This window comes from Trichogramma pretiosum, unplaced genomic scaffold (genome assembly GCF_000599845.2).
Source record: "Trichogramma pretiosum strain Unisexual culture from Peru unplaced genomic scaffold, Tpre_2.0 scaffold2, whole genome shotgun sequence".
Lineage (NCBI taxonomy): Eukaryota > Metazoa > Arthropoda > Insecta > Hymenoptera > Trichogrammatidae > Trichogramma > Trichogramma pretiosum.
The window spans coordinates 4,772,132-4,797,368 of NW_019641687.1; the positions used below are offsets into that span (position 1 = coordinate 4,772,132).

The window sequence follows — 25,237 nt, forward strand, 5'->3', positions numbered from 1 at the left end:
AAATATACACGATTTATAAATTGTATATAAATAAAGTCAGTTTTGATAATTAGTATACAGATTTACTAAATTGTCACTTTCTTCCAGCCGTCGCCGTCGGCGGCTGACGTATGCGCTCCGCACAAGCGCGCATCTATATACGCACAATAGTCGCACTCTCGAGTCCTCGCGACGCATCAAAAACAACAACAATTCGTTATATTTATAAAAAAAAAAAAAAAAAAAAACAAACAGCTAGAATTCACTTGCAGACGGTGATCCACTCCTCGACGGTGCAGTTCTGGCACTCGACGAAGCAGCACCAGTGAAACTTGCAGCCGCACCTCTCGACCCGGCGCTGCCTTATGACGTTGTAGCCCCGGCCGCAACAGAGCGAGGCGCATCCGTCGCCGCCGGCGCTGGGCTTGTTGCATCTCCGGCCGCTGGTGCCGGCGATGTCGGCGTGCGCGTCCCGCTCGCAAAAGTTGGGCGACTTTTGGAAGAAGAACAGCTGATTGGCTAGATTCTTTTGGGCCTTGCGATTGACGCCTTTGCCGCCGCCGCCGCCGCCCCCACCGTTGCGCGATCTGCCTCGGCCCGCGGAGTCGAGGCTCCGATCGGCCGACCTGAGGCTCGACACGGCTATCGCCGAGGCCCGGTGCTTCTGGCGCTGCCGATACGAGGAGGTGCGCGAGCCGCCGCCGTTCGTTTGAGGATGACCGTTGCCACCGATGCTGCCGCCGCCGCCACCGGCACCGCCAAGAGCGATGCTCCGATCTTCGTTTCGCCGACGCTTGTGACCTCGGCCCGCCCGAGGATTCATCGGCTGGACCTGGCCGAAGTTGCTCTGCATCACCGCCACGGCGTTGCGAAAACGATTCTTGAGCGTTCGGCCGACCAGCCGGAAGTCCGGCACGACCTTCCAGCAGGTCTTCAGTTCGCAGGAGCCCGACATGCCGTGACACTTGCAGCGGACCTGCATATTGCTCGCGACCGCCTGCAACAAAAGAAAAAAAACAAGCGACGATGTCTTAATACTTTTAATAGCTCAAATTTTTTTCGTTCTTTTTCACTGCGATGAGCCTCGCACGGACAATGCGCGACCACGGCGAATGTTCAAGTTCGTGCAGCGCAGCGAGATATTTTAATAGATTCATCAGAACATTAGACTCGTAAAACTGCTGCTGCTGCTTGCGAAAGAGACCAATCCAAGCGGGAAAAGACGAGCGAAGAAAAAAAAACAATAAGAGCGTGTAACGACTGGGACGAGTACGAAAAAAAAAGGGGGAAAGAAAAAAGCAGAAAGAAAGGACTCGAGTGCGCCACGAGTAATGCACCGCGAGTATATAAGTATTACAAGACAAAGAGGTGTCGCGGGCGGGCGTACAAAACAGTTAATGAGTCTACGGCTGGGTGGTCCAGCCCCGGCTTCTCTTAATAACTCGCTCGCGCGCGCGGAAGGAGGAGGATTCACCTGGCTTAGCGCGGCGTACACATATACACATACCTTTCTTTCTTTTCCGACGCCACACGCGAGCTCCGCAGTACGTCGCCCGGACGAACGAAGGGAAGAAAAAAATAAATAAATAAATAAATAAAAATAAAAACGAGAAAAAGAAGCGAGAGAAGAGAAAAAAAGTAGGTAGTCGCAACCGAAGATGATGCACGTGCCAGCTATATATTATGAAAGCTGTACGTGTGTGTGTGTGCGTTGACCTCAGCACACGCAATCTCCACTGCACACACGGGATGCGTCGAGAGAGAGAGAAGCTCATCTCCATTGTCGTATTAACCCGAATGCAGAAATCGTCTCATTAGGCATAATGCATCCATATATACACGACTGATTTATTAGCACGAGTATAAAAGCTGTACGAATTTTATACGCGATTTCTCGGTAAAAGCCGACGATCGTCTCTCTCTCTCTCTCGGTCCCATCGTGTGCAGTCTATCGCATCAAAAAAAAGCTTCATCGAAAATTAACCAAACTACCGCATACTCGTTGTATGCTGTTTTGTGCCGTTGCGTAACGATAATATTGGTTGTATACTCACGTTGCGACCGGCTTGATTATTATGTAGATTAACCGTGGACTGTATGTCGCCGGCGACCTCGCGGGCGTCTAGGAACTGTTTGGAGAACTCCATGCCGTACTCGAGATTGTGCGAGCAGCCGCCCCACTTCCACTGGGTGCCGCCGCCGACCATCTTGGTCTCTCGGCCGGTGTAGCTCGACGGGTCGCAGCCGCACGAGATCAGTCGGCCCATGCTGCAGGCCCTGGACACGCTGTGGGCCACACCCGCCGAGGCGATGGCGTACACGAATCCCGTCTCTCTGTAACCTGTGTGCGTTCATGAAAAAAAAAGGTAAATAAAAATAATAACGATTAGAAAAAGAGAGCGAAAAATTGCTCGCGAGCTTTGCTGAATGAGATGTTGGGCTAAATTACGAACGCGTAGACAGGTCGAGTGTCACCAAGGCAGTAACTTTCAACTTATCTCTTTCTCTCTCTCTCTGGCTCTTCTTGGCTCGAGGCTCGACTCGTCAGTTTAGCAAATTGTCAATCGATAGACGCGCTCCGACGGACTATTAACCGTCAATCCACTTGACAGCTGCCTGCGCGAGGAAGAATTTCGTTCGTACGCTGACTTACATGGATGTGGCGCGTCTATATAAGCTCACAGGCAACAGAAGCAGCAGCATCGGCTGCTCATTTAATGCAGATTGGCTTCGGAAAAGGCAAAAAAAGACAAAACAACAACAACGACGACGAGTCCTTGCTAGTTGTCGGGCACGCGGACGTACAATAAATTGTCCACGCGGGCAAGTCGCGAGAGAGAGAGAGTAAAAGCAATAAAGCTGCTGGTACGCGCGAGCATTGTTGGACTTGCTGCTCGGCGTCGTGTCATTTGTTTTTCCCCGTCGACGCACGCGTTTCTTCTCCTCTTTCCTTCTTTCCTCCGTGCTGCAGTCTGCCTCTGTCTTTTTTGCCTCTTTCCCTCTGGAAGGCAGCTCAGAGCAAGCAGCAGCAGCAGCAGCACAGGATAATGGAACTTTTGTGATGACCGTAATAAAATATTTGCGCGTACGTGTGCGTTAAGCGTTGCGACGACGACGACGACGACCAATGTTCACCGTTTCTCTCTCGACTCGACGTTGTCCTGGACTCGGAGCACACAGCACCAACAAGTCGTGAAAGTGAACGGATAATATAAGGCGAGCAATGAAAGGCAAACATAGTCTCAAGTCTCAATTTTGATGTATATCGTTTCGCGCTTGCGGGGCATTCCGATATGTCCTTGCCGAGAACTGCTGCTGCTGCTGCTGCTGCTCTATGCCGGCCGCCGCCGCCGCAACAAATTTATAGCTTCTAATAGCCAACATAAACGCCAACACCGTATTTAGCATTAAACTGCCGATTTATGTAATAAAGCGCCGATCAATGAATTTAACGACAAAATAAAAAGGCAGCAGAATGAGAGAGAGAGAGAGAGAAAAAAAAAAGAGTCCCGCAGCCATTGGCGAATGTATAAATCACCGAGCGAGCAATTCCAATTAATTTCTAAGAGAATTCATCAGATAAGTCGCGTGTACACATATGCTTGGCTGCTGCTGTATGCCGTTGGTAAGACCACCGAGTTGGGGCTCGCGCAGGCATACGTACACGTACATAAGCTTTGGCTTGAAAACTGAAAGTATCTCTCTCTCTCTCTAACGTTTCAACGTCGATCTTCTCGATCGATAATATATAGCGCGCGAGTTTAAACGAGACAAGCTGAAGGAAGAGCTATACACGGCTCCGCGAGTATAAGCGTAAGAGCGCGGTAATTTAAAGACGACCGAGAGAGAGAGAAGCTTACACGCGCGCGTAATCTGCGGCCGAGCTAGTAAAATCTCGAGCTTATATGGACAGACGTGAATTGGTCGGTAAGGTACGAGGCGCAAGCTGCAGCCACGGACCGAGAGAGAGAGAAGGTTTTCCATTATTCGATAACCAGATGTCCAATAAGCTTTAAAAAGCCGTCAATAGAATCGTAACTTGTTCCGAAGGTGTTTTCCTGGACGCGCGAGCGAGCGCACGAGAGAGAGGAGCAATCGACTCATTGAACGACTTATGGGCCGCGCTCGCCGAGTGCGAAACGCACACACGTCTATATATACGTATAAGGTAATAAAATGCCAAAGAAAGAGCTCCGTTGCTAGGCCTCGGCCGGGGCGTGGGAGTCTCTCGCCTCGCGCAGAATTTCTCGGAACGGAGTAATTTCGCTCGCTCGCGTACAGCACGGTAATAAAGATAAGCCGCGCTATTGCGTTGCGAGTATCCTCCTTGCGGAGACTCACCTCTTTGCAGCATGACGCTGCTGTGTTGAGTTAGGCTGCTCGTGGTCAGGGACGAGCAGTTCCACCTGTGCCACTGGAACTGGTGGCGGCACTCGGCTATGGCCATCTGCAGGCCCTTGACGGCGGCCTCGGCCACGTCCGGATTGCGATGGCAGAGCTCGCGCTGCTCCTTGCTCAGGCCCGGGATGCCGTTGCACACGACGACGCTGCTGCGCGCCGTCCATGCCGCGTCCACCGAGTTGCTCATCAGGCAGCTGACTCTGCAAATCCCAACCAGAAACACATGAAGCACACGGCCGACCGAGGAAGGTCGTGCACACACGTTTACTTACTATACACGTATACATCTATCTGGTACAAATGCATTATAACGATCACAGCCCTATGTATGAGATGGATATGACAATGTGTCGTGGGATCAAAAGCGCGAAAAGGACCATATTAGCCTGCGCGTGTGTGTGTGTGTGTGTGTGAACGCAAGGCCGTGTATCGAGAAATCGGCGGTGTGTTTGTGGCCGCTGCTGCTATTATGTGTACGCGTGCGTGCACGGCTTTTCCCACGAGAGTTAGGCGCATATCCGACGACGACGAGGACGACGACTGTGTGGCGCGACACGATCGCTTTGAGTGATTCTACGGGTAAATTCTTTAAGCCTCCGCTCGCGGTATGCGCGCTTACTGCTGCTGCTGCTGCTGCTGCTGCGATCACCCAAAAACTCACGGGCTTTTATCGCATTTCGAGATCGATCGGTAAATTAATGCGCTCCGACTTTCGGCCCTGCGAGCATTATAATTCGCTCTTTCTCTCTCTCTCTCCCCCCGTATTGTATATTGAAAATCTTGGAATCGTCAAAGAGAACGCGATGTTGTTATATACGTATCGACTTTGCGAGGGTGTGCTTTCGAAATACCTTCGAGAGCTTTGGAAACGAGCCTCGTGAGCTTACGATGCGTAGATGTATATTTGCACAAACTCTCTGAGTCGACAGTCAAAAAGCTGAGAGGGTACGCGCTATGTATAATTGGCACGAGTCGAGCTGGGCGCGCGACTCGCTGAGTCAATTATAATAATCACACTTGCCGGGCAGCTCGTAAAAAATCGCTTCACTTCATTAAGGATTCGCGTTCGCGTTGAGCGCAGAGAGTGCGCAAATACTTGAGCATATACGACCGGATACGTGTATTCGCCGATCCTCTCGGGAGTAGAGTTTCTTATCTCTCGCTCTCTCTCTCGACACACGCAGCAGGCAGTTGTATTCTTGGGCAAAAGTCAACGAAAGAAATGGAAAAATTCCCAAGAACAAGAGCAGAAGCGCAGCAGCGACTCGACGGAGGAAGAACATAAGAAGCAAAAGAAGAAGAGGACAACGACGACGATCGGTGCACTCGAAGTATTCGCGCGCGTATGCGCAAGCATATACCTACACACACGGTGCAGCGAGAGAAGAGAGAGAGAGAGAGAGAAAACAGAAATTTCTTGACTTTTATCTGCGTGCCCGAGTACAAATTAGCCGAAGGTGCGCTTGCCAACTCTCCTAAAGTAAAAGCCGTGTAAGGGCTTACACATACACGAGAAAGAGAGAGAGAGAGTAGAGTGAGCGCGGAGCAAAGCAAATGAAGTAAAAAAGGAGTAAAGTGCAGCGCATGTGTGTGTTTGCGCGCGCGCGCGCGACACACACAGAGCGTTGGATATAGTAGTACAGCACTGCAGCTTCTGAGACAGCAGCATGGGAAAAGAGAAGAAACTTTGGGTTATTGAGAGCTACCATTAACAAGTACACGGGCCCAGTGTAAATATGTACACGCACACACGCGCGCGCATACGTGTATGGTATATATATACGCACGACGGACACGACGAGCACGCAGGCGGATTATTGATGAGCCCGAGGGAGTCTGATTAATATTTTTGCGAAAAAGAGCGACAAATTGCCCCGTACTGACTCGCAAGAGACCGAGCGAACAAATTCATTCTAATTATTCACCTTTTACTTTATTTTTATTTTATTTTAATTTTTTTTTTTCAGACTCGTAATTTTAAGAGCAATTACTACGAGCATCCTCGATCTTGCAACATTATATACACCGATAAGTCGAATATCTGTTGGCATAAATTAGCGAAATAACATTTATCCTTCTGTGTGTGTGTGTGTGTGTTCAAGCGAGTCGATTAATCAAGCTGCTGCACTCGCGGCACACGAGCGCACTCGAGCTACGATCAATTGCCGCGCGGAGGATCCTTCGAGCCATACAACGCGCACGCGAGTGTATAATATGACATCACAATGAGAGAACTCGCGACAATCGTCAGCGATGATGCCGTACTTTGCGCAAACACACACACACGCGCTTTTCCCTTTCCACTACTCACGATCAGGCCTTCGACGTTACGTTATTATTCAAATATCTCGCGAAATCGTTTACCTTACCGAGAGATATGAGAAACGTGCTTACGTACGTGTATGCTCTTTCGAGCACTGCCGGGGCAATGGAATTTCAACTTTAATAGGGTAGAAAATCACGGCTTATACAGAGCTTGCCAGAGAGAGAAAGAGAGAGAGAGAGAGGCAGATAAATTCTAGCTATACGAAGGGTGAAACTCGGGCTCACAGGCTCGCTCGTTGGAGCGATGGCTATCGGCCAAGTAAACCATACGCGGTACAGGCGATCGCGCGGCGTCCCGATAAAAATACCTCGCGCTCGACTTTTTTATTTGAAAATTTTTTTCATTTCATTTTATATATAAACCTATTTTTCAGGAAAATTTGCCTGTACGCCGAAGCGCAGCAGAAGCAGCAGCAGCAGCAGAGCACACGCGTGTCGAAATGAGATTTATAGCCACCGTCCATAATTGCGTCTATTTCCAACAAATTAACGACCTCCTCGCGTATACACACACACACACACGACCACTGAGTTGCGTAGTCGTTTTGTCCTTTTATACATTTATATATATGTCGCATATATATACAGGCTGTATACGCACAAACAGCCTCGTTCGTTCGTGCGGTGCGGTGCATGCGATTGTGTATGTGTGTGAAAGAGAGAAAGAGAGAGAAGGAATATTTCAACTGATTTTACTGCTAAAGACGGTGACTTTAATGCAGCTAAAGAGACGAAGAATCTCGCGAGAATAAGGAATAATAAGGTTAATGGCGCGAATAGCGCCGCGCGCGAGCTGATCGCATGTGTTGCATGTGTGCAGCGTGCGCGCGCGCGTCAATTTACATTGGCTTTTTCTTATTTTCCTCTGCGCCGCGCGGAACGATATCCCCCTTTACCTCTGGCCGAGCGTGAACAATCTTTTTCATTAAAATCGCTTCTCTCTTTCTTCCCACCACCCATGACGCGGAGGCCAATTGTGCTCGTTATAACTTACAAAATTTTGATTATGTAAATAATATACATCGCTCGGGACTCGATCGAGCAAATAAATATCGTGAAAGCCGATACGGAGCACACGTGTGCGCGCACGCACGCAAACTCGCACAACACATGCGTATATATATACCGCCGTATATATTATATTATATATCGTCGAGTGTCGATGCAGTTTCGCGAGTACGTGTGCACTTGTCGTCGTTGCGGTATACCCACACACATGTATAGACACGCGAGCGGGCGCGCGCACACGTACGACAACTTGTCTTGCTAATTATGGAATATACCGCAACGGGGCGATCTCTTTCATTTTTTTTTCTTTTTTTTAAGCAGCAGCAAAAATCTCTGCAGCCACATCTAACGAAGAGCATGCACACACACACACACACACACACACACACACACAGGCTGGTTTTCGTATATAATAGCGTTTTCTCTCTGATCTTTGACTCCGTATACACACACACGCATACGCACACTCGTGGTCCAACAGCCACTCGAATTCTAACGAGGTGCGATGTGATGCTTTTTTTTCCTCCTTCCTTTATGGTTTTTTTTTGCTTCTCTTTTGCGTTTTTTTTCAAGGGCGTCTATACGGATGACGATGACTCGACGTTGATATGCGTGGAGGCGCACATTTACCGTCACGTATATATTATGTATTGGCAGAAAGATTTCGAGGAGTGTATATACACACACACGCGCATATATAGACCACAAGAGGGTAATGCAGAGTATGTATAAGATGCCGCTGTTTGTGTATGAAAGCGAGAACGGCTTGAGTGATGAATTGGCTTGTGACTCGCTCCGATCTCGCCCGACTGTGTGCATGTGTGTGTGTGAAGTAGTAGTAGTAGTCGACACTCAAACGAACGAGAACAAGAGAGATGCGTCACGTAATAATTAACTGCTAATTTTCATCGCTAAATGCAAACGCTAAATCGAATTCGTTCGTTCGAGCAATCGCAATGATCGAGCGCGAGAAAAATTCAAAAAGCTAATAACGATTAAAGCTTTAAAAGCAGCATATATAAACGAAAATAATTATCTCATCGGAAGTCACTACTTTCTCGTATAATGTTATACGTTGCAATTACTCGTGTATAAAATTAATAAGTCCCCGAGGAAGTCGTTGAGAAAAGCGAGCAAAGTGGCCGCATCCTGCGAACTAACGAATTACCTATATACACGATTCGCACCTCGCGCACACGACGTTTTGACGTGTGTCTGACTTTGTAATAATGGGCACGCGGAGCAGCAGTCGGTTTTCACGCGCCTCTGTATATAGCTATTATATCTATATATATAATAGCTCTGCAGCAAGACTCGAAAGTCTGACATACGCCGTGTGTGTGTGTGTGCGAACAGACGAGATCGAGTCGATGAACGATTTTATTAACAATCGCGTCGACGACGACGACGACGTACGTTTCATCTAGTACAGAGAAACACTTTGTAATTCGCTCGCGGATAAGAATGAGACACGTACCACGTTTTATATGTATTTTGTATTTATGGCGGGTAATAAAAGCGATGTATCATGTCGCGACTCACGCGAGCTTTATTCAGGCCTTTTTTTTATTTCGGTCGTACGTGAATTGCGTGTGTGAGGTAACGATAAAACAAAGAAGATGAAATAGCCATACTTGGCGGAGGTATTACGAGCGATCACACACAGACATTACGCATTGAGCTTGTAAGCATCTAAAAGCTGAGAAGGCACCGAGACATCGCTCTATCTCATTGCGTTCCACAACGATGCCTCAAGACTTTCTCAGCCCAGAAGCTTCTCTGAATATCGTATTTCGAACGATCGTCCCTCATCTCGTACATATACACGTGCATACAATGTATAATATCGAAGCGAACGACAAACGAGTGACGCGTGGTCGTCGTGCGATTGAATTCAACTCACCTCGGTCGATCCGCGACGAGCAGCAGCAGCAGTAGGAGAGCAGCGGCGAAAGCGCGAGAAAAGTGGCTGCCGCCAGCCGGCCTGGGCCGCTGCCCTACCTGCAGGACGTCCTCTCGGCATCGTCGTCGTCGTCTCGACGAAAGCATCCTTTCATTTCCTCGACTTTTATCGCCACCTCTCCCTTTCGACTGTTCCTCGATACTACCACCTTGCTCGTCGTCCTCGTCGTCTGCGGCCTGTCACTTTCGTGCACTGTTTATTTTTTTTATTTTTGTATTCGTAAGCACACTGTTGTATACGTTTTATATATACACTGCAACGAAATTCATTTGTATATTTCACACGACTTCCGGATCCTTTTGTCGTTTTCCTCTTCTCTTTTTCGACAAACAAACTTTACGATTGATGCACCTCATACACACTTTGAACTGACACTGTGGAGCCGGCTGGCTATGAAGGATATTATGCACGCACGAGGAGGACGAGGGAAAAAAGGAGAGAAGAGAATAGAGGAGAGAGAAAGAGAGAGAAAGAGAGCCCGAGGCTGGCCGTGTTCTCTCTCAATTTCGATTACTCGGTGATGCGTACACAAACTTTTTCCAGTCGAAATTTTCGTCCTCAAAAATTCGTCGTCGAATGACAGCCGGTATAACAACAATAACAATAACAACAACAATAATAACTACAACTTCAACGATTAAATAACAGCAACAACAAATTGCACACTCGATCGATCACGTGGGGCTCCGTGGCACGTTACGAACAATTAAAAAAAAAGAAAAACAACGACAGCAGTGTAAAAGCACAAGCACACGCACACAGTATACAGAGGCGTGCGGACACGTTCGGCCGCGACTGCGACTGCGACGCGCCGGTGGCCTGGCTCTCCTAAACAGGATCCACGTAGGAGCTTTCGAGGTGTCTCGTAAGCTGCCGCGATGATCGTCGTCCTACTCGGAGCAGAATTTGAATTTCAGCAAACATGCTCGGCTTATGCGAGTTCTCGACTTGTTCTGCTCTGGGCTTTGTGTATGCATTCATACGGCGGCGGCGCGCGCGCCTAGGTATGTGTGCTGGTAGGTAGGTAGGTAGGCTATATGCAGAAAGAGCGAGAGAGAGAGAGAGAGAGAGAGAAGAGAGAGACAAGACTTTCCCGCGGCGGTGGCGGTGACGGCAGCAGCAGCAGCAGCAGCAGCAGCTGCTCTCGACAGTGTACGAACGCCTTAGAGAAATAAAAAACGTAACGCGAGAGAGAGAAGCTCTACTGGCGAGCGCCCCCTTAGGTCCGGGTCTCCTCCTACTCCTCCAGCCGTCGTCGTCGGCATAGAGAGAGAGAGCTCAACGCGAAATAGAGCCGCCTTCTGCCATCTCCTCTCGGTCTCGGCTTTTGCACGCGCTCACCACCGCATATGATTATGATTATGCGCGAGCGAGAGATGGCTAGTGCGATGATGATGGGGGCAAAGGAGAAAAGATGCAACCGAAGAGAGAAAGAGAGAGAGAGAGCTAACTTCCCCTACGACCGCTCTATGTACGACCCGACGATGTACTACCATTTTTCGAATGCAACCCTGCTTATATAAAGGAACCATCCAAGCTCGAGGTTCTGCTATACAGAGTGGCCCAAGCTAGGTACAGACTCGTCGTCGGTCGTAGGGGTAATTTGTATACCCCTTTGGCGAGGCTATCCAGCTCAAAAAGCAACAGCTTTCATACGTACAGTATAGTGGCAGGGAACTATCTAGCGAGCGCCAAAAATACATTATCGTGTGCTTTCGAGTATAGCGTGATTAGATGATGTTTCCGTGAGCTTTGAAAAAATTTAAGCTCTAAGCTCGGTGAAAAATTGAGACGAATATTATAATCGAGCGATCGAACTGTAGCTGATTACGTACGATGGAATTTCGTGTAGTCCTGAGAGCTCGAACCGAAATCAACGAGATCGCCGCTCGGCAATTTCGAGAGAGCCGAAATGACGCTATTGTTTGAATAAACACGACGCTTCGTACACGTCGTAAAGAGCACGAGAGATAAGATTAGGCTCGCGAGTAATCGCCAACTTTGTCTCGAGAGAGAGGAAATGAAATCACTCGGAGAGAGAAAGAGCGAGAAGAGAACGACTCGAGGTGAGGCCTATAAATTGTCCAAATCGATGCGAATTGCACTTGTAAACGCAAACGATTTTGAAGCCTGTATGCAATATATGTACATACACGCGCTTTGTAGGATGGACAATGTAATCTTGCGCGAGCATATATATATAGGTATAGCAGCAGCGGAGTCGGAAGAGGGCAGGTCTCTCGGGGTCACGTGATCCCGCTCGGTAGGAGGAGCGAGCGCCACCGATCCCCACTCCGTAAGACCGCCGTTCGAGAGAGAGAGAGAAAGAGAGAGAGATTCCTCTTCCTCGCGCTGCAGTGAACGCGCTGTATGCCAAGGCACCAAGCGCAACAACAACACTATGCCGCTGATGCTGCCGCATATACAACCTATATGTATACTGTATGTACGTCCACGATATGTATATCGTAGCCGCGTATGTGCACACTACTGCATCATCATCGTCATCCCCATTGCTGTTGGCTTATATGTTCTTTGCAGCCTATATATGTATGCAGTACGTATACTCCGCGCACAAAGCCCCGAGAATATCGCTGCTCGGCGGACCCTCCGCATTGACCCTGAGAGAGGAATTCCTGCGCCGCGCGCTCATAGCGCGAGCGACGTCACTTCTGTGTGGGAGAGATCCTTCGATTACATTTTCACGGCTTCGAGAGCTGTGCCGCACTCTGCAGCTTCTAATTGACTCTGCGTACGTATAATTCGTAATATTTCGTATTCTTACTCGCGTGAAAAGCTGCATAGCTAATAAGTTCGCGTTCGGCTACTTTTCCGCAACGGAGCTTGCATCCGTATATATACGTATACTCTGTGTCAGAGAGGCAATGCGCTCGAAACGTCAAATTTTTCTTTCGCTCGGCAGTGTCGCTGCGACGAGTATAGTAGTTGATCCGACGACTCATGCATAAGATTTCGTGATTAGCCCCCATGACGCCGCTTCACGTACGTACGTATACGTACACGCATGTGCATGCATGCGGCATGTATCACCCTCCAAGTGCCGCGCGCGCGTCCATGATCGTCGAGAGATCAAACGTTTTTTTTTTTTTTTTTTATTTTACGTTTCGCCACCCACCTACCTACTATTACTTACTTACTTACTACGTGCGGTGCGTCGGCACACAAAGGCCAAAAGACACTTTGGGATTTATATAAACCACGAGAGCGTATGCGCATGCATGCGCGCACACACACGCGATGCACACACGAGTGCAGTGTATAGTATCAAGGGATGGTGGTGGCGAAAAAGGAAAATGAAACACACGAGCACACGCGGAGCAGCTTCGAGTATATAAGGGGTTGCGGCTGCTTTTTTAGCTCTCTCTCTCTCTCTCTTTCTCTAGTACTGTATTACAAGCACATACTAAAGCTCATCGAAGTCGTATTATTTCACAGAGAGAGAGAGACTCGTCGAACTTCCCACTGTCATTAGCCCCGTGATTATCGTGCCTTTATTCAAATAAACTTATCGACGAGGAATGCGTCGATACGTGTATATGTACTTTCGCCGGAGCAACTGTACATTAAATACACGACGTTGTAGTACGTTGCAGGATATTACGCAAAATAAACAAAGCGTGCGAAGGTCGATACATTATTTATGCGGACACGTAACTATACGTACATAGGAAACGGGATATCGATTCGAAAAGCGAAAGTATATATCGAGGATCGATTTGTCACACCTTTATTAATGCGATGCACTCGCTGTGTTTAGGATATCTGGCGCTCTCATATACATCAACACGGCACTTCCTTCCTCGAGACTTTCTCCGCGCTTCCGTGTTTGTGCTCTTCTTCTTCTTCTTCTTCTACGTTTTTGTGAGTCTCGAAAAGTGTCATTAAAAAAACAACCCTTTCGCTCATCGTCTGTGGCATTTATACGTTCGATGTCGCAATATACTGTATACTCACGAGTGATTCCTGGAACCGCGTCCTGAGACTTCTCTCTGATTTTTTTCGTCATTTTTTAATCGAGCGTCGCTTACATACAAAAATAGCTCTGGGTTACAGGTATTACGAACGCGCGTATATACATATGCCGCGTGTCGCCCGTAATCGTGAATGACTCGCGCGCAAAAACGCGAGTACATATATACACACACTCGTGCGCGCAATCTGTCTCGTCCGCTTTAACCGAGCGCGCAGTCCAGCAATCGAAAGGATTATACATATTATTAAGTACGCGTATATAAAATCGAGAGTAAAGGGAGATTCGCGCGACGGACGTTTACGGGCGACGTTCTCGAGGGCACTTATCGAAAGCTGATGCAGCGCGGTGCACTGTGCACGCGTGAGCGCCCGGCCGCGCAGATAAGATCGCCGGCCACTCGATCATCCTATCACCGCGCGGAGCGATGCAGGTTATAACGTTGCGCTCGTTTCTTCCATTCGACGAGCGAGAGAGAGAGAGAAGCTCTCGCTTATCTTCGTACGAGGCTCGAGCGAGCGATCCGCGCTCGCCAGCTTATTACACATTCCTTGGCTTTTTATTTTTGTACCCCCAACTGCAGGCACGCACGCACGCACGCAGCAGCACGCCGAAGTCACTTATCTTTTATATAGCGTATATATACACACACTCGAGCCTCGTCCTAATTACTCCCGAGACGTTTTTTCCACTCGTCGTCGTTCGTCGTCTTCGTCGGTCGATTGTATTATACGTCGTGTGAATCGCAAATAACTCGCGAAATTCGCGATTCGTTTCCGAGCTGCCGATACGTTGGTATACATTATTTCATCGATGGCCACGATGTGTGTATGTATGTGCCTGTATGCATACACGCGCCATTATATAGAGTCGTGCGAGCGATACTCGAAACGATCGTGGGAGACGGAACGTCATGTGTGTATCGGCAAAATCGTGATGCAAGATAGATGTAGTCGCTCTTTTCTGGAGGAGTGTACACACACACACACACTTATATATAGAAAGACTACAACGATGTAGACGTATTATATATAAGAGGGTCAAGAAAGTCCTCGTACATCCTCTCCTCGAGCTCGAGATTACCCGCAGGATGTACTCTTCGATGTGGTCGTACACGAACGAGATGTTTCAGCGTCCATAACAATTCCATCGGAAGCAGCAGCAGCACGACTCAACGGCAGAGAAAATCCTGTGCATACTTGGACCGATACCACTACTACTACTACTACTACTACTTGGTAGCTCTCGGCAGCAGCGGAGCTTTTATATGCTGTATGTATATTATTCCGCAGCCTACGATATTTTCACGGACTCGCGCTCGCAAGCCTTTGAGAATTTATTAATAAAAACAAATCGACTCCCCTTGATAACATTATATTCTGATTTAATATAGCTCGTCGGCTCGCAGACAGGAGTCGCGCGGTATGCATCGTGCAAAACTTTAGGAGCCTCCGACTCTCTTTCTCTCTCTCTCGCGAGTGTACAGGTCTAACGGTGAAATTTCGTTCATTCATCCGTATATATATATATACGCTACGAGCGCGTAGGAATGCATTTATTAAAACATTCCGAGCGTAGTCTAGACTCCCTGAGCCCACGTCTATGTATACGCGTGTACTTATGTGCAGGCTCGCTTATGCCGAGCTTGTTTGGCAAATAATGTACATTTATACGATTCGGTTTATCTTTCGCTCGAGCTCGAGTGCTCGCTCGATTGAAAACTTTCCGTGTGCACCGTGCCCCGGTCTGTACTGCTATAGATATATTCACTTACTTCCCCCTGATGTTGCTGCCTGCCGTGTAGCGGACTTTCCTCCATGCGAAATCGCTCGGATTCTTAAACGCCAGCCTGGAACGCGTTTACCTATATATAAATATACACGAGGTAGAGCACCTGTGATATTTCTATCTTCTGCAACGAATACCTCGGCAAGTTGAACGAATTACTCCTTATCCGCGAAGGGAAAATTCGCCTCGCTCGTCATTTTTTCCCCGATACAGCGAGAGCTGCGCTGTCCGTCGCGTATACGCGCTACGTATCACTCAGGAAGTTGGCGCAATGAATTAATTTTATTATTATTTATCCAGGCGTTACTCGCTCGCACGACCTTTTCGAGTGTGCGCGTGCATATATAATTATGGCAATAAAAGACCAGGTAAACGTGTATTATACATCAAGAGCCAGGGCCCAAGAGCTGACAACAACAGTCAAGAACTTCGCGAGCTGCTGATGCTGCTGCTGCTACAAACCGCTTGTCCCCTTTCATATAAAAGCTTATCTTCCTTCTTTTTTTGCATTACACGCGTTTGGATGTATATACGCTATATTACAGATCGAAATCGCGCCAAGAGAGAGAGAGAGAGAGAGAGAGAGAGAAAGACGAGCGTGAGCTCGCCAGATAAGGATCGCAAAGTACGCATGTGTGTGTGTGCTTATAATGCCCGCTGCGAAGAAAAGGGGACAAAGCCCGGAGTCGGCTGGACGAGTGCGAGATGCTGAAAAGTGTGTGTGTGTACTCTGAGCGCGCGCGCGAGAGAGCAAATCGAGGACTCGAGCTGCGTATAATACAGGAGACACGCAGAAAGCGACGTGTAGGTAGGTACCTGTGAGCGAGCCACGTATGAGCCACGTACAAGCCACCCGAGAGCAGCAAATATTTTTACGAGAAATTTCGAATTTGATAAAAACGAAAAAAGGCCCAATCGGAAACGGGTTATGGTTCCACAATTAATTCGCCTTAATTATATCTATTACGGCGAATTACAGATTTACACTCTCCTTGCTCGCGCTGAGACGAGCGATTATATGAAACGCGCGCATTATATTTATTTCTAATCGCATACGTTGCGTCTCGAATTTGCCAATAGCTGGATGCGTTTTCGATTGAGCCAAAGTATAATTTACGTCACACAATTATCTGCCATTATACGTGCATCCATTTACCAAAAATTTGTTGAAAAATTTCCGCTGAAACCACACGAGTATATGGCTATATATACTTTTTTGTGTACAATGTATATACATGCGAAAATTTAAAAAGCATCGAGAAATATGTTTGAATGAATAAAATCGTAAAGATAAATAAAATTCAAACGATCATTTATTACACTGGCTTTACATTAATTTCCTGACTCCTTTTTCATTATAAATATATTTTAAATACACAAGTGGATGCGCGAGAGAGAAACGCGTTGCGTGCGCGAGCAACGGTTTTATATTATAAAAAATCAGTATAACGTCAGTGCAAAATTGGAATTCCACACTTGCGAAGTGATGTTTATCAGCTGCGATGCATCCCGTAGATTCTTACCTCGCTTCGGATCTTTGTCATCGCGATGGTTTCGTGCCTCGACCAAAAATTATTAATAATTTCGAGCGCGACCACCCGCGCAGATTCTCTCTCTCTTTTACTCTCTGCTAAAGATAAATAGCCGAAACGCGTGGAGCCTCCGATACGGCGAACGATCGGGTGAAAAAAGCGCCCAACACCTGAAATTCCTCTTGTCCCATATAAAACGTCGTACAAATATGTCCGCATGCCGGGGTCCACGAGCAGAACTAAGTAGATTAGCGTAAAGCCAGAAAAAAAAACAAAAAAAAAAGACAAAAAAAAAGAACGAGAAAAAAAGGCAAAAAAGAGCGGAATATAATATAATAATCGTACGCGCAGAGGCTGCTGCTGCTGCTGCTGCTGCTGCCATGTGTGGCAGATAAAAAGCGAGAATCGTGAGTGAATGAGTGAGTGGTCACGCCACGGGCTTCGAGCAACTAACAAAAACGAAAAAAAAAGCAGCAAAAACGAAGCAACAGCCCATCCGCGCGTATACGATAATTTGCATATATTCCGTGGCGAATCGACGCGCAAAGGGGGCAGGTTAATATTACTCACCTCTACATTATGGACCAATCGTGCCAAGGTCGACGATCGTATTATATACGCTGCATATTATTTGTCAGCTCGCGATTGACGAAGCTCGTACTATATACGTATGCGTAATTTCTCGTCGTCCGCATTTGGCTATCGCGAATCCGTCGTTAATTAAGGGCAATCAAATCGTAATTAATCGTGCGTCCTTTATGAGCGCGCGTGTGGATGTATATCGAGTGTAGCAGGTCGTTTTCCGCAATGCGAGCGATACCCGTAAGCATTGCACATAGCACTGCGTTTCAATGGAAGCAAAAATATCACACGAGCATAATAGGCAAGAATCTCTTTGATTATACATTCTGTTGCTGCTGCTGTGCACGAGCCTTATATATATAGACAAAGTGTATATAAATTCATATACGCGTACATGACGTGTGCTCGCGCGTACCCTATGATTAAGGCTCGCAGTGCACCAGACGCTTATGAAACGTATGTATATGAAAAAAGGGGGCAGCAGCCAAAAATACATATAATGTCACGCGCTCGGGGGTTACGCCTCCCTCGGCTATTCTCGTGCGTTATACGCATTACATGTATAGCACATGCCGCGGCATGAGAATTCATCCATACGTGTATGATGGAATAATGAGAGGGCTGCTGCTGCTGCTAAGCGCAAAACCTGCCAAAACAGGAAGGAAGTTCATAGAAATTAATCGAATGAACGCCCAATCTATTTCATAGCCTGCCGCGCGCGCGAGCCGCGTAATAGGCCATATCGCACACCTTTTTGTGTTCCTCTGTTATATACATATTCGGTTTATGTGCCGAAAAAAAGGGATGGATGGATGAGCCTTGTGTATTATGTTGTATATATACGTGGCGGGCATTGTATAAGCGTATCGTATCGCTTTCCGAAATTCTCTCGTTTTTCCCAACGCGCTTGGATACATCATATAGCTACATGTGCTTTTCGTCGTAAAGTTTCAACTTTTTTTTTTATTTCTGACATCTTAATCGTCGTATTTTGACTGCTAAATTTCACATTCTCTACTCTTGCTCTGTATCAACTGGACGTTACCATTGTCCCGGGCTGCAAGTGTTTAAAGCAACAAACTTGTACGTGCCATCAAAAGATCAATCGGTTCGCTTTTGCGTACGCACTGTTTGTGCGCAATCGTTCGGCTATTCTACGATATTTCACGACCGATCGCTTCTTCACAAGCTTTTCTCAAGAGAGAGAGCGAGAGTGATGAGTTACAGGGCAAATACTTCCGGAGCGAGCGGCTATTATGGAGTCCAGGGCTGCTGCTGCTACTTCTGTATAGTCGTTGTTTTGTTCCGCTCGCGTACATACCTACATCTCCGTCTCGGGACAATGAGCTGCAGGGCCAGGGAAAATCAAAAGCTGCTACAATTAAGATAGCCATCGTGGCGCTTCGCAGCAGCAGCGCAGCGTCAAAGCAAATAATTCCGGATATAATAGCCGAGAGCTGGCGCACTCGCCTTGAGATTACGCATCGCTCGACGCCGCCAAAATTTCTCTCAACGCGCCGCACTATTACAACTATAACAGCGAGACACGAGAGTTGGCCCTACAAAAGTGCCTTTTGTCGAGAGCATCATCTTGTACACGGATACGTATAAGTACGAATTTCACCGGGGCCAAAAGTTGCTGTTTCACAGTACACAACGACTATAGTGTCGGGCCGCGCTCGCGCTCACGTGGACGCGCGCACGCCCAATAATGCAGCGCTCACGTCTCTGCGCCAGTACATGATCGCTTTAAACGCTCTTTTGTAGTGCACTCGACGAAAGAGAGAGAGGGAGATATCTTGTTAGGGTGCGTCCGAGCGTAAGCGTGGATCGCTCAGCTCTCGACGTCCACGAGGATATCGATCTTGCCTAATCTGCTTTCGAGGATCATATGTATACTCCAGCGAGAGGGAAAAAACTTCAACAGAGAGAGAGAAAATCGAGCCTTTTTCCCTCATTGTTCGGGCAAAAGTACATGACGTTGAGAAAGGCCCGGCCTATTATGAAAGAAAAGCGCCTCGCTCGCGTGCGGAGATCCGTCCGCTCCTAGTACATGTATAAGAGGATATAAGCTCCAAGTGCCTCGGCTATCCAATCCTATATATGTAACGTTTAGCTGCATGGATGCTATTATATTATGTATGACGCCAGCGCTACTATATATATATTCGCGCGCGCGCGCACGAGTGCTGTATTATAATATATGTGTACACGGCCTATGTGCACAGATTCGCAGAAGCGGATTTTCCCAATTACCGTGGCATTATTGTTAGAACTACTCTCGAGGCTCCCTCTCACTCTCTCTCTCTTTTCCAGGGGACTCTACGTCGTGTAACCCTTCGAGGCTGAGCTGGCGTCATCGTCCTCGTCATTCGTCGCTTGTCGGCGCGTCGAGGGCGACGAGACACGCGACTTAAGAGGCTTATATATTATATTATACGGCTAAGGACTGCACAGCTTCATACGCGACAATCATCCTCGGAATACATACGGTCAAGTTGTTCCGAAGAATTTGCGAAAATCATCGGTTCTATACGCTCGATTAGAACTAATGGCCGTTGTAATTATCGGTAACGACGCGCATGCACGTGTGCGTGTGCCGTCGTCGTCGTCTCGTCGCGAGCGAGTGAATTCGCACAGACCATATACAGACTCCGTAATAGGCAATATTACTTAATTCTCGTATTCTAATATGGACGTAAACGCACGATTGCGCTTCTGCTCTTGGTTATTATTATACGCGCTAGCGTACACATACATTACGTACACATAAGGTACGCATATATAACGTAATAAATCTGAACGGCCGTAACGATAAATTCATCTGTCAACGTTGCAGGTAGCCGCGCGCGCGTCTTTTCTCTCTCTTCTTGTATATATTCATAAATATAATTCGCTAACAATTTGCGCGAGTACATAATACACGTTTGGGCGCTCTCGGGAGCTTTTTCTCTCTCTCTCTCTCGTCGCGCAATGTTACGCATTTGTATGTTGTACACGTGACAAACGACTCGCGAGCCCAGCTGATAGCGTCACGATCATCGAGTGATTTACGAATAACGATATATTATTGTAATATATTTCCAATTCCGAAGGAAGAAAGAGAAATCGTCGTCGCGGTAGATGGCTAATTACGATTGTTTTACGGCGCTGATAAATCAAGTCGCGAGATGCACTGTGTGCATGTATGCAACAAATGTCTATATATGCGCGCACACTTGTGAGTATGTGTGTGTTTTTTCTCCACTATATCACTTCCTCACTGAAAGATGAAGTATTAATTTGTGCACATCTAGACGCGAATGCAGCAACGACGAAAGTCGAGAATTGGTAGTAAAACTTTTTGATTTAGAGCTCGTACGTTCGTAAAACTTTGAATATTAATATGCTCTGTCTCTCTCTCTAGCGAATCGAATAATCGTCTAATTAGTCGTAAAAAGTGGCGAACGAATATGAAATGATTTTGTTTTTTGTTTCTCTCGCATACGCACACACACACACATACACACATAAATACACGTTTCCATCGAGGCATGTGCAAAAATGTATATAATATGGGGCCGGGGGCAGGACCGTGGCAGGAGCAAAGAGATCTGCGGTTAAGCCTGCACATGTGGTGCGCGCCGAGAGCCAGAGCAGAGAGAGAGAGACAGAAAGAGTGTGAGATATATCCAATGCAGCTCTCGCTCGCGAGCAGCGAAGGTGGCGATGAGAGGAGCACAGCACGCAAAATAACAAAACAAAAGCCCGAAAAAAGAGGAAAACGACGTCGAGAGTGCAGCGTGTGTGCAGCAACGCGACGAAGATCGGAGTCCCGCCTCGTTCGGTGTTCGTTTCTTCGCGATTCTTCTCTCGCACTGCAACACACATACACAGAGAGAGAGAGAGAGAGTCGGGTTATAAGTCGACACACCCACGCATTCTCGTTTTTCCCTCCTTTTTTTCTTATCCGAGACTCGCCGTTGGCCAAGCACACCTAGCACGGTGGTCTTTTCACCGCGGGGCCGCACACACGCACGCAAGCGAGCGAAGCACGCGGCTCATGGCATATTATACATACGCATGCATATATACGTACACGTGGTGTATAACACACACATCCTTCCTTTTTTTTCGCTCTCTCTCTCTCTCTCTTGCTATTGTGCATGTAATACACGGCTGCGATCGCTGCCTCGTGCATTTTTCTTCGCGCGTCCATTTTAACTCCTTCGACGCGCGGCTCTGCAGCAGCAGCAGCAGCGCGTGCAGAGTGCATGAACTTGACTCTCTTTCGTTTCGAGTCGAAACAAAAAACAGAAAAAAAAAGGAAGATAAAAAAAGAAAATTCGCATCGGAAATTCGGTCAGCTGGACGTTAATGGATCGAGTGTCGCGTTAATTACAAACGAAGCGTACGCGCATACGCTCGATACGTACTACACGCGCGCATAGCCTGAGAAAAGGTCTCGACCTACCGCGCTCTTTAATCGAGAGAGATGGAGACGAGCGATAATCTCGTTGCTTCAATGTATGTACGCTGCAGAGCAAAAAAAAAGGAGAGAGAGAAAAGCGCGTCGAGCATCATCATCGTATTTAATAACTGTACAATGAGGTCCTGATCGCCTCGGCTCTCGAGCTGCAGTGTGCGTATACATACACATACACACACGACTCGTACAAATTAACACTCGGCCGGTCGCGCGCGTGCAAACCCATGACGAGCTCCGAGCACGGCGAATATTATTACATGTGTATCCCGGCTCCAGCGGCGCTGCGGGATCGATCTAGAAAAGAACCATATAAAAGGGGGGTTAAAAATTCGATGCATTAGTCGACGCGCGGCTCGATCGCGAGAGAGCTTGAATTGCTTCCATTACCCTGTAGTGTGCTGCTGCTGCTGCTGCACGACGATGACGAGACTTCTCATTTCGTTTCTCGGAACTGCAGTACGATGACCAAATAGGTGGTTGTCGAGCTTACGATCTGCGCACACACGGACGTACCGATTTTCATACACATATATAGATAATTCGACGTCCGACTCAATTATGCTCGGTGTTACTCGATGATTATTTATGGTATATATAAATACGTACCGAGAGCAGGAGAGACTGGTCGAGCTTGAACAGTCCGAAAACGCTGAATTGGACGTTTTTGCTCTGCAGGTACTTGTAGAACTGATCGAGCTGCAAAGTGAAAACCCGATTAGACACGATGCAGGGCATGACTGACTTATCCCGAGCGACGCAAACCTGTTTCTCCGTGGCCGCGTTGTCGACAATGGCCAACCACTTGATGATGATTTCTGCTGTACGTTCTTTCTGCAAATACAATGAACGATTGATTGGTGGATTTAATGATGAGGCGAAAATTGGTAATTTACCTCTTTTCCGATTCTAGCCGTTGAATTCGTCAAAACCACTAGCAAGTATCCGGTAGCTAAGAACCCAAACCAAGTCTGGCAGTAGAAAAAAAACGTGGTGTAACCCATAATTACCACTTGATTTATCACTGTTCTGGCTGGATAATATATCGCAAAGATTATTAAGAAAAATATGAACGACACGACCGCCAACATGGGCAGGCCGAAAAAGTCCGAGAGATCCTGCGACAGGTCGCAGAGAGAAAAGTACTGGGAGCGATGGTAGGAGAATTGCGAGTCCTGGTTCTTGTACAGTTCGAAGTTGAGGAAGTTACTCGACGATTTGAACCTCGGCTCGATGTAACTCTTGTGCGAAGATCTCCTAAATATGCCTTCCAAATGGCAATTAGCCATCGCGAACATCTCTACTAGACAGATCAACACGAGGCAGTATTGCAAAAGTACGGTCAGCAGTATGAAGTTCAGAGCCAGCCCGGCCATGACCGCGTGGTCGAGATAGCCATTGATATAAGCCGCTGGTTGCGCGGATATCGTGAAAATGGCATAGAGTATCAGATACGTCACGAAGGTCCTCCTGGTACGCCTCGTAATCGCCTTCGAGAGCTCGTCCGAATTTCCCGCCAGAGACCGAGCCAGGGCGTAGAACCTGTCGGCCAAGCGAACGATTCTCCTCTGCCTGGCGCAGTACAGAACGTACAGGGTGATGCTCACGGAGAAGGCGAAAACGATGTCGAAGACCTCCCAGGTCTTCTCGAACAGCGATCTGCCCTCGTAATCCATCAGCCATGTGACGCGAGTGTAGTAGGAGCCGATCAGCAGAAAGCCCAGAATCAGCGCGACGTTGTAGGCGAGATCCTTTCTCGAGGTCGCGAAGCGATAGCGATTGAACTTGCTCAGCTTTTCCACGCTCATGGTCGACAGACCGAAAATTTTGAAGAAGTAGTGCAAACGAAGCAGGAACGCCGACATGGCGTGGCGTCATCGCACTAGTGAGTCAGCTCTCCGTAATAATAACGCAATTACGCGCGAATATAACTAGAGTAGCGGCGCGATGCAATCGACTATTTTTCCAATTACATTAGAGCCTTTTAGCGATCTATTATTCATCGATCGCGATAAAAGGGCTCGAAACTAGCAATTGCATAAAATTAAACGTCCTCGTAAAAATGCTCGTTACTCGCGGCTGCGTATATTATACATTATGTTATGCAGCACACGCACATGTATAAGCATAACGAGCGCTCGTATACATTAAGAGCTATATATACACCAGGTATAATATGCGAGTTTGCAGTAAACCGTATAATACGTTCGAGCATTTTATATAGTCTTTGTTTCTTACGAAATCTACAACAAAAAAGTTGGTCTCTGTCTTGGGAACCAATTTCCGTTTTAGAAACTCGTCTTGTGCACGCATGCAGCAAACGGCCGAGCGAGCTGCGAACGCAGGGTAGGTAGCAGCAGCAGCAAAACCGAGCGACGAGAGAGAGAGCATAAAAGATTTTTTCGTGAATGAAAGTTATTCGTTGCGTTCGCGTTGATATTCTTCTTCTTCGGCTGCTGCTGCTGCTGCTGCTGCTGCTTTTTTTCCTCTCATTTCGGACATTATGCGCGTACACACACAAATACCTAATTTTTTTATTTACCTGACGTGTGGGGCGGGCTATCCTCTCTCTTTCTTTCTCTTTCGCTCGCTCGCTCGCTCGCCTTTTTTTTTTTATTGCCACTGATTGTCTCCTTGTACAGGTATTTATACGTATACGCCCTCATCCGTTTCGCGCTTCTGTTATTCGCACTTGTGAAAGGGTTTTCGAGTCTGTCTGCCTGTCTGCGCGCGCGCGGCGCATGTATCGGATATATAAGTATTGGAAATCCCATTAAATTTTTTTTCCCTTCATAAAAGCGTACGCGATCGAATTATTTTTCTTTGATTTTTCGAGGTCGGGCGCGCTCGCGCGTCCGGGTGACATCATTTCCAATCTCGAATTATCGCATTTTCCGGTTCATGACCAAAATATGTACGAAATGCAGACGATAGCGTTTCATCTACATTCACACGGTCGATTATGAAAAAAAGACCTTAGGCGCGTGCACGCGAATGAGTCAGACGCATAATATTCTCTCCGACTCGTTAGGGTAGGTCAAACGCTTGATGGAATTCGAAATCGAAAAATCGGCCTTTTATTTGTCGTCGAACGCGGAAAAACGGCGTGTAAAACTGTCATCGGCTCGGCCGTTTAGTGCGCATTTGAGAAATCTTCCCAAAAACTGGTTTCCTCGTTTCTTTCATAAAAATATCTTTTCAAT

General features: G+C 47.4%; 2 protein-coding genes across 2 annotated transcripts; both read right to left on the reverse strand.

Moving 5' to 3' along the window:
• Window positions 1–241: 241 nt before the first annotated feature.
• On the reverse strand, window positions 242–22,474 carry LOC106658543 (protein Wnt-10a). Its single transcript, XM_014380547.1, has 5 exons — window positions 22,425–22,474; window positions 4,321–4,580; window positions 2,034–2,320; window positions 700–976; window positions 242–570 (listed from the first exon to the last, which is right to left on the reverse strand). Exons 1-5 carry the CDS (start codon window positions 22,472–22,474, stop codon window positions 242–244), a joined length of 1,203 nt encoding a protein of 400 aa, XP_014236033.1.
• Window positions 22,471–23,899, reverse strand: LOC106658542 (putative gustatory receptor 28b). The gene is made up of 3 exons (XM_023461539.1): window positions 22,931–23,899; window positions 22,644–22,868; window positions 22,471–22,530 (listed from the first exon to the last, which is right to left on the reverse strand). The coding sequence occupies exons 1-3, from the start codon at window positions 23,897–23,899 to the stop codon at window positions 22,471–22,473; spliced, it is 1,254 nt and encodes a 417-aa protein (XP_023317307.1).
• Window positions 23,900–25,237: the final 1,338 nt, after the last annotated feature.